At 43.4% G+C, this 10374-nt stretch overlaps 1 protein-coding gene across 1 annotated transcript; it reads left to right on the top strand.

Moving 5' to 3' along the window:
* The first annotated feature begins 288 nt into the window (after window positions 1-288).
* On the top strand, window positions 289-2704 carry LOC542948 (tricetin 3',4',5'-O-trimethyltransferase-like). The gene is made up of 2 exons (XM_044559953.1): window positions 289-757; window positions 1775-2704. Exons 1-2 carry the CDS (start codon window positions 369-371, stop codon window positions 2445-2447), a joined length of 1062 nt encoding a protein of 353 aa, XP_044415888.1. The 5' UTR covers window positions 289-368; the 3' UTR covers window positions 2448-2704.
* Window positions 2705-10374: the final 7670 nt, after the last annotated feature.

Below are 10374 nucleotides of genomic sequence, written 5' to 3'. Positions count from 1 at the left end.
CCATCCACCAGTGTTTTATTGGATATAAATGGTTCTCTTATTTATATCAGAAGATACTATATTTATGAAACAAAATTGTAGGTCATACAGTTAGTAACTATAATACGAGATGTATGATCTGGGAAAACCTAATCCCAACATACAACAACAACAACAACAATAATGCAAGAATAACTTTCTGGTGTGCCATATTTGCCCTTTACTTTTGCTGAAGACCAAGAAAAAAAAACCAGGTGGCGGTTGGTGAAGCCAGGAAGCCCCATATAACCCCTTCCCATCCTCCCTCCAAATCATTCCTCATCGCTCAGTCGCTCACAAAAAGCATCCACCACTACCACCATTAGCTCGGCTGCAGAGAAGGAGAGGAGATGGGCTCCACCGCCGACGAGGAAGCGTGCATGTTCGCTCTCCAGCTCGGCTCATCATCGATCCTCCCGATGACGCTCAAGAACGCCATCGAGCTGGGCCTCTTGGACACCCTGGTGGCCGCTGACGGCAAGCTGCTGAGCCCTGCCGAGCTGGCTGCCAAGCTCCCGTCCACAGCGAACCCAGCCGCGCCAGATATGGTGGACCGCATGCTGCGGCTGCTGGCCTCGTACAAGGTGGTGTCGTGCACCCTGGAGGAGGACAAGGACGGCCGCCTCTCCCGGCGGTACGGCGCCGAGCCTGTGTGCAAGTTCCTTACCCCCAACGAGGAGGGTGTCTCCATGGCGCCGCTCGCGCTCATGAATCAGGACAAGGTCCTCATGGAGAGCTGGTATGTTAGATCGACCACAGCATCATCCCATCTCTCTTCCTGCTCTGCGCATTCACTATGGCTGTCATGCGGGGGTGCTCTGCATGATTCTTTTTCTTTCTCAAATTAAGTTCCAGCAGCAGGTAAATAGTACTCCCTCTGTCCCACAATATAAGACATTTTTGCAAGGTATGCTAGTTTGCAAAAACGTCTTATATTATGGGACGGAGGGAGTAGTACTAAAATTAGAGAACCTTGAACAATTCATCTAGATATCTCTTTGGATAATTAGATGATGTGTGGGGTTAGAGTAGAAACCTAGAGATTCCGTATCAAAAACGGGAAGCAGCTTCAGAAGCAGAACCGGACCGCGTGCTGACTTTTCTTACACCCAAATGATAACTGCTACATGTGTGGCACAAATTAATACCGTTCTGATATTTTTACAACTAAAATTGCCATCAAAAAAATCTAAAAAACTGAAACTTGCTCATACAAAAAGTTGTCATGCTACATAAATAAAGTTGCCATCTTCGGGTAACTAAAGCTGCCATCAAAAAACTTTATGGCGGAATTGCTTCATGCCACACGTTGCAGAAGATGTGACAAGCAGACAAGTAGAGTATATTTTAAATTAACCCAAACGTTAAGTGTCACACATGTGGCACGAAGCACTCCAGCCCTGACATTATTTACAACTAAAGTTACCGTCCGAATAGAAGAAACAAACAAAAAGAAAACTGAACTTGCCATCCGAAAAGAAGTTGCCATGATTGACAACTAAAGTTGCCATCCTCGTGTCACTAAATTTGGTATAAAAAATGTGCAGAGTTGCCCTGTGTTCGTGCTACACGTATGGCACTTATCAGAGTGCATGCTTCTGCTGACGGGCTGTGGTTTCCGACATTAGCGTAGTATCCGGGACTTAACTTGAATCAGTGATATTTTTCCCATTGATTCAGTTACTGTCATTTTTCATGTAAATTATTCATACGATGAGTTCTTGGAGTAAACTGTTTTTGTAAATACAATCTGCAGGTACTATCTGAAGGACGCTGTACTTGACGGCGGCATCCCGTTCAACAAGGCGTACGGGATGTCGGCATTCGAGTATCATGGCACGGACCCGCGTTTCAACCGCGTCTTTAACGAAGGGATGAAGAACCATTCCATCATCATCACCAAGAAGCTCCTTGAATTGTACAAGGGCTTCAATGGCGTCGGCACCCTCGTGGACGTGGGAGGCGGCATAGGCGCCACCGTCGGCGCCATCACCGCCCACTATCCCACCATAAAAGGCATCAACTTCGACCTTTCCCACGTCATCTCCGAGGCTCCGCCATTCCCGGGTGTCACCCACGTTGGCGGAGACATGTTCCAAAAGATTCCCTCGGGGGACACCATCCTCATGAAGTGGATCCTCCACGACTGGAGCGACGAGCACTGTGCAACGCTGCTTAAGAACTGCTACGACGCGCTGCCGACGCACGGCAAGGTAATGCTCGTGGAGTGCATCTTGCCGGTGAACCCGGAAGCCACGCCTAAGGCACAAGGGGGGTTCCATCTCGATATGATCATGCTAGCACACAATCCGGGTGGCAAGGAGAGGTACGAGAGGGAGTTCGAAGCCCTGGCCAAGGGTGCCGGGTTCGGAGCCATGAAGACCACTTACATCTACGCCAACACATGGGTCATCGAGTTCACTAAGTAGATGCATAACAACGTCCACCGATATCTTGCTCATTGTCGCTCCTAAATATGCACTATCTTTCGTTTTTCCTTATATTATGTCTTCGTTAACTTTATTATGCTCTGAATCATTCCAAATACTATTGTTTGTGTCCTCGATTTGTTCGAAATATACTATTATAAAGCTTCTTAATGGTGGCATATATGATAGATGCTGCAATGACATGTTTTCTCTCGTTTGATGAGTATAATAATGAAGTGAAGTGTTATTGATCTTCCTGTCGAAAAAATGTCAACGCAGCGACTCATGAATGTTTTTATTCCTAGATATAGCTTTTGATGTTATACTTATACGGCATTGGTAAGTGGAGGCAGCTTCTAGATGCAATCATACAAAGGAAGCGTACGAAAGAATTTGGACATTCAATATGAACAGACTGACCATTATTCTTCATTCTGTTATCAGAAACACTGGATCTCGAACCAAGGAATACACTTCCCCTGACCCACGTGTCGCTCCCCCTGGGAGACTCCAGATAACCTAGACCGGCGTCACTAGCTACCCTCTCTCGGTGCCCCTTCTGTCTCGGGCCGAGTGGTGGGGGGTAATCCGCTGGGCAGCAACGACATTACTTCCGTGCTGTGGGGGATGCCTGATAGATCCATCGACGCTACACCTCGTGGTGGGTGGTAACTTCAGCGGTGGGTGCACGGGCGTGGAAGTAGCTGCTAGTTGGGACATGGGTTGTAGGCCATGGGAGGTGGTTTGGGGTGTTGATGGTGGTTGTTCCAGCCAACGACAGTGGGTTGGGCCTCTTTTTCGGCTGGCTGCGTGCGCTGGGAGGCCCTTCTTGTGCTGCTTGTGGAGTTCCCGAAGGTTTGCAAGGTCCAGTCCTCATGTTTTTGATAGAGTCCGCAGATGGTGTGGTGTGGTGAGATCGAGGATGCGATGATTTGGACGAAAGCCTTGTGTTGTCCGTGTCGGCACCGATGATGGTGACGCCACTCACCTCTATGAACGCACACACGCATCCCTATCCCTATGAGCACATCCGAAAAAGATTGAGCTGGCATATTATCTAGTAATTTACAAAGTCACCATAGGCACCTCGTCGTCGACGGGAACGTCTCCTCCCACTGAAAGCGCATCGCCAGAAATCCTGAAACAAATTCAGGAATAAATGCGAGTATCAAGATTTGAACCCTGATGGGCCGAGGATACCACAGTCCCTCTAACCATCCAACCACAGGTTGGTTTGCTCTAGGACTTAAGCCCTGATGGGCTGGCTTTGAACGGAATAGTTATTAATAACACGGGACAGTTTACCTGCCACAATTTTGTATCACAATACGGCACAAAGCTTGGACCGGGACTCTAAAGCAGTTGACCAATTATATTATGGAAAAAACTGCGGATGCCAGCAGACGGCAACAGCGTAACGGCTCATTAGTTTAAGTCTCCGTGACATGGCAAATCAAGTGATATCTAACATAGTGCGTATGAAAGGTTGACTTGTTCTTTGTTTCCATGTTCGGAAACAACCACACATTCTTTAGCTCGTCGATGAAGAACTTTGAGTGGTCGTTCGATGAGAAATTTAGATCATATATCAGGCCATCTCTAGTCTATTCCTCAAAATTTTAGAATAATAAATGGCCGAGTATTCTTTATAGGAGTATTTTAACTTCTCCAAATTTTGATCGTTTCGAGCCGATCCCCTAAATTTAGCGGAATTTACAATTGGCTCATGCATTTCGTCGAACATTTGGTATGCGTCTCGGTGGTGAGCGACAATGGTGACAACGCCGGTGCCGCTGCGGCCTATTCCACTCCTCCTACTCCAACTCCTTCGTGCAGCATGAACCTTCGGCTCTGTCGCATATGCGCCCTCGCCACCAGCACGCATGGTCCGGCGGCGACAGGACGGAGCAGGCGAAGCTGTGCCGCGTGAAGCTGCGGTCGGTGGTCCCCGAGGAGTGCGTGGTCGTGCGGTACATCCGTACAGGGGCGCCGGGGGCGCTTTCACAGCACGTGGTGGCGGTGTTCGTGCTGATGACCATCGCCGACATCAGCGATCAGTGCACAGACTACCGGCGCAAGCTATTCCACAACTATGACGGGCGCCTAGAGTTTTCCGGCCTCAACTAGGCCACAACTAGGCCGCGCTTTGGCCCAAGATTGGCAAGTAGAAGGTGTGGACGACTCCCATGTCGAGGCTCTCCGCGCTGTACAACCTCATCGCCATGACCCAGATTGCCCAGCTGCCCGACACACCTGTCTAAGCCTCTCTATCCTTTTCTCATCTAAGTTTTTTTTTTCACCTAGACGTTTTGGTTTAGTACCACCTCAGATTGCTCTTGATGAAAGAAGCATGTGAAAATACTATAAAGGCAACTGCTACCGATCAAATCTGCCTGAACCTGGCTGTACCAAAACATGTTGCATAAGCAGGTTTGCCTAAACTCTGGTTCTGTTCGGTCAGAACCGTTGACCGAACTGAATTTTTGGTTCAAATAAAAATTAGTTCTCTAATTTTAGAGAAAAAAATCTTTTTGTATTTTTATGAAACCAAAATTCTTTGTGACCCCAAAAACAGAATATATCGCACGTATTGGACAAAACAAATCACGAATTTGATCAAAGTTCGGAACTGAACAAAAAAATCATTCGTTTGAAAAAATTCCATGGATTCGAAAACTATATTTCACGTATTTGAAAACAGTTCACGAATTGAAGGAAATGTTCTGAAATTTAAGCAAATGAAAAAGAAAAGAGAAAAGAAGAAGAAATAAGGAAAATGAAAACAAGTAAAATTGAAGAAAAATAGGACAAACAAAACAAAAAGAATAGACTGAGAAGATGGACAAGAAGAAGAACAAAAGAAGTAACTGGGCACAAGAAGTGAATCGTCGCGGTTGGTTATAGTTCAATCCTACCTCACACACATATTTGTTGAAGGTTAAAAAGAAAAGAAAAAAAATGGGCTAGGCCCAGGATGGAGGTAAAAAGGAAAATGTAAAAACTGATGGAAAACCTGTCCTAGCAAAAAAAAAACCCGAATAGAATCCAGGAGGCATGGGAAATAGGAAGAAAAAGCTAAACATATTAGGTGAGACAGCTGAGTTGGTTCTTCTATTCGAAGTAAACAGAGAGGTCTGAGTTTGAATCCCACCACACTCTACATTTTTTGAAGGTTGAAAAGCAAATGAAGCTGGGCTGAGCCAATAATGAGGATGTGTGTGCGCCAGTTTGAAAAAATAAAATTGAAAATGGGCTGAGACCATGATGCGGGGGTGTGTGCACTGGTTTGTGTACGTCTATGTACGGCTTGTACGTGTCACATATGGATGTGGGTATACCATATGATCAAATGACCATACTGCCCTTATACGGTTTGTGAGGAGGGGTGTACCGAAGCAACGCTCTGTATTGTTTCCAATGGTGTCGTTATCCATCAAGTCGCGACGGAGACAAATCGCCGTTCCGGTCAGTCAGCAATGAAACATATGATCAGTTCATGTTTTGTCATTTCTACAAAAAATTCTTCACATTTTGTGTCTTATGTATTGGACTGCAATGTTGATTTTTTCGCATCTAGAGGTATAAGTCAACAAACCTTTGTTTGGACCTGAAGAGTATGTTCCAAAGTCATTGTACTTATGTTTTTCTATTAAATCCAGGAACATCCTTGCATTATTTAGCTAGTCGATAAGAACTACTACATCACAACAACTTGGACTGGTTCTTAGGTAGAGAAACATGCATACTGATGGCACCATTTTATATATTATGACATCAATATATTCATAATAAATTTTGAAAACAACTAATTGGACATGCTATGATATGATGAAGTATCGTGGAGAAAATCAATCAAAGCATATAACATTTTGGGAGTTTTCATGCGACTTTTCATTTAACCCACCATTTTAAAAACCTAATCTGGTTCGCCGAGCGAGTCAGATCTAGCCTAACTTGCCCAGAGATGTGGACCCTGGCAGGCTTCCGAAGAAGCACAAAAGACATGTCGCGAGGCACCGCACCACCACACCGCACAACCATGGCAGAAAAGGAGGAGCAACCAAAGCCGGCTTGGAAGTAACGAGTTTGGGCTGTCTTGATTAGGCCGATGTCATTGCAGATCGTAATCATTTTTTTGTATCTTCTGTGGTTTGACAAAATGGCTGGCAAGGACGGAATGGAGGAAGTGTTGTCATGTGGAGTGGAACAAGCAACAGCTTGGACCAAAATAACATAATAGTTTTCTTTTAATACAATCGCACATCCTCACATAAGCATATACACTTACTCTTTTTTTTAGAACGATATACACTTACTCTTATGAACGAATGCATGCACACGTTACCTCTACGAGCACCTACAAGATACTGAACTGACACAACATCTTAGAATAGACAGTCATCATAGACACCTTGTAGTCGACGGGAACGTCTTCTCTAGAATTTCAGTGAGTGAATATCGCCTAAAAGTCTGAAATAATAAATCTAGAAAAGTGCGAGCACTAGTGCCTAGTGTAGGACTTAAACCCTGATGAGCCGGTTTTCAACGCAATAGTTATTAATGACATGGAACAGTTTACTCCACAATCTTGTATAACAATATGACACAAAAGCTTGAACCGGGACTCTAGAGCAATTGACCAATTATATTATGGAATAAACTGCTGATGCCAACAACTGGCAATAGCGTAACAGCTCATTAGTTTAAGTCACCATCACATGGCAAATCAAGAGATAGTTGACCAGTTATATTATGGAATAAACAACGAATGCCAACAGCCGGCAACAGCATAACGCATAATTAGTTTAAGTGTCCATGACATAGCAAATCAAGTGATATCTGACATAGTGCGTCGAAAGGTTGACTTTTTTATCATGTACGGAAACAACCACGCATTCTTTAGCTCGTCAATGAGAACTACAGCACAACAACTTTGAGTGGTCATTCGTTGAGAAACTGAGATCATATATTAGGCCATCTCTAGTCGATCCCCTAAAATTTAGAATAGTAAATGGCCAAGTATTCTTTACAGGAGTATTTTTACTTCTCTAAATTTTGATCATTTCTAGCCGATCCCAAAATTTAGCGGATCTTTCAATTGGCTCATGCATTTTGCCGAACACTTGGTATTCTTCTATGTGGTGAACGACGACGATGGTGACAATGCTGGTGCCGCTACGACCTCATCATCTCATCCTACTCCAACTCATAGGTGCAGCATGAACCTTCAGCTCTGTCTTACATGCGCCATCGCCACCGGCACGCATGTCCGGTGGCGATAGGACGGAGAAGGCGGAGCCGTGGCGCATGAAGCTGTGGTCGGTGGTCCCTGAAGAGTGCGTGGTGGTGTGGTACATCCAGACAGGGGAGCCGGGGCGCTTCACAGCGCGTGCTGATCACCGTTGCTGACTTCAGCGATCAGTGCACGGACTACCAGGGCAAGCTATTTCGCAACTATGACGGGTGCCTGGAGTTTGCCGGCCACAATTGGTCCCCGCTTTGGCCCAAGACCGGCAGCAGGAGGTGTGGATGAGTGCCATGTCGAGGCTCGCTGCGCTGTACAGCCTCATCGCCCCCGACAAGCAGCTCTGCCACATGAAACAAGGGTCGACGATGGCGGGCCCTACAATTATGATTGAGCAGAAACTTGATTAAGTCACCACTGCGAAGAACCTACATCTAGCAAGCTATATCGTTTCCCAGTGGTGTCGTTATCTCGTGGCTCACATTAATCATCGCCCAGGTCAGTCAGCTCAATAAAACATAAGACGAGCTCACGTTTTGTCGTTTTCTAATTTTTTTCTTCACATTTCGTGTCTTATGTATTGGAGCGCAATGGTATATCTTTTTGCATCTAGAGGTACGAGACAACCAAATTTTGTTTGAACCTGAATTGTTCGTTCAAAAGTCGCTGCACCTATGTTTGTCTATTAAATCCTGGAACAACCTTTTATTCTTTAGCTAGATGATGAGAACTACATCACAACAACTTCTAGTGGCTGTTCGGTAGAGAAACATACATACTGATGCCACCATTTTATATATTATAACATCAAAATATTCATGATAAATTCTTAAAATAGCTAGTTAGATATGTTATGATATAATGAAGTATCATGTAGAAAATCAATCAAACCACAAATCATATTGGGAGTTTTCATGTGCATTATCCTTTAACACCACCAATTTGACGACCTAATCTGGTTCGGCCGAGTGAATCAGATCCGATATGACACGCGGAGAGAGGCAGACCCCGACAAGCTTCTGAAGAAGAATAAAAGACATGTCGTGAGACATAGCACCACCCCACCGGACCACCGTGGCTGAGAGGGAAGAGCAACCAGAGCCTGTATCACAGTAACAAGTTTGGGCTGTCCTGACTTTGCCGATGGCAAGAGCAGCTTGTTATTTTTATTTTTTTGGTAACTTCGGCAGTTAGACAAAATCCAATCGTTATTGCAAACATGGCTGGCAAGGGCGGAATGGAGGAAGAGCAAGCTGTCTTGAGTAGTGGAACAGCCAGTAGCTCGGATTAGGGTAACGGAATGATATACTGACATGAGACAGGTTACTTGCCACAATTTTGTATAACAAAGCAATTGCTTATTATATACTCTCTCCATCTCAATTTACTTGACTTAGATTTGTCTAGATACATAAATATTTAGACACATTTTAGTGTTAATACAGTATATACTGACATGAGATAGGTTACTTGCCACAATTTTGTATAACAAAGCAATTGATTGTTATATACTCTCTCTGTCTTAATTTACTGGACTTAGATTTGTGTAGATACAGACATATTTAGACATGTTTTAGGGTTAGATACATCAATATCTAGACAAATCTAAGACAAGTAATTTGAGATGGAGGTTATATTTAGTAAGATTTGATTATATGAACATGAATATTCAATTTATTGGTTACGTGAGGAAATATCAATTTGGAACTCGAATTTGTATTTGATTATATTCAGTTAAACATTGAATTATATGTACATAAATATTTGAATTAATAATATAAGAAGTAAAACAGAAAATACATGTAATTATAAAATATTTATTGAATATAAGTAGCATAATAGTCCCTCCATTTCTTAATGTAAGTCTTTTTAGATATCTCAATGCGGACCACATACGAATGTATATAGACGTGTTTTAGAGTGTAGGTTCACTTATTTTGCTACGTCTGTAATCCGTATTGGAATCTTTAAATAGACTTATATATAGGGAGTAGTTAAGGCATTTGAGTCTTTTTGCATGCATCTTGCATGTTGAGGCGGGGCTTTATCCATTCATAATTGTTTAATGAGGTGGTATAATTGCATGTTCAGATAAATACGTTACTCCCTCTCTCAGTTTACAGGGCGTGCGCGTACCCCTAGGTCGTCAATTTGACCAACCTAATACAAGTTATATATTACAAAAAATATACCAATATAAACTTCAGATGTTCTATTTTCAAACGGTATAATTTTTGTGTTATATAGTTTATATTAGGGTGATAAAATTGGCAACCTAGGTATACGCGTATGACTTGTAAACTGAAATGAAGGGAGTAGTGGAGATCAACTATTTAGTTATAGGAAAATGATACGATACTATGGAGCAGTTGGCCAAGTATATTATGGAATCAACTGCAGTTGCCAACAACTAGCAACAGCGTAACAGCTCATTAGTTTAAGGCTTCATCACCTGGCAAATCATCTGTCTGAATTGGTGCATTGACATTTGACTTGTGGTTCTTTTTCTTCATATCCGGGAACAACCACGCATTCTTTAGCTCATCGATGAGAACTACAACACGAATACTTTGAGTGGTCGTTCGTCGAGAAACTGAGAACATTTATTAGATGATAACATAATTGTACTAGTCAAATTATTCAAGATAATTTCAAGGCGTGTTAAGAAACTAGTCAAGGTAA

This window comes from Triticum aestivum, chromosome 6D (genome assembly GCF_018294505.1).
Source record: "Triticum aestivum cultivar Chinese Spring chromosome 6D, IWGSC CS RefSeq v2.1, whole genome shotgun sequence".
NCBI lineage: Eukaryota > Viridiplantae > Streptophyta > Magnoliopsida > Poales > Poaceae > Triticum > Triticum aestivum.
This window is presented reverse-complemented; position numbering and strand designations above follow the sequence as displayed.

Bases quoted from the DNA above. Each gene is read 5' to 3' on its own strand.
- LOC542948 (XM_044559953.1), top strand. From the start codon at position 369: ATGGGCTCCACCGCCGACGAGGAAGCGTGCATGTTCGCTCTCCAGCTC. The intron at 758-1,774 runs GTATGTTAGATC...TACAATCTGCAG, and splicing joins AAGGTCCTCATGGAGAGCTG to GTACTATCTGAAGGACGCTG.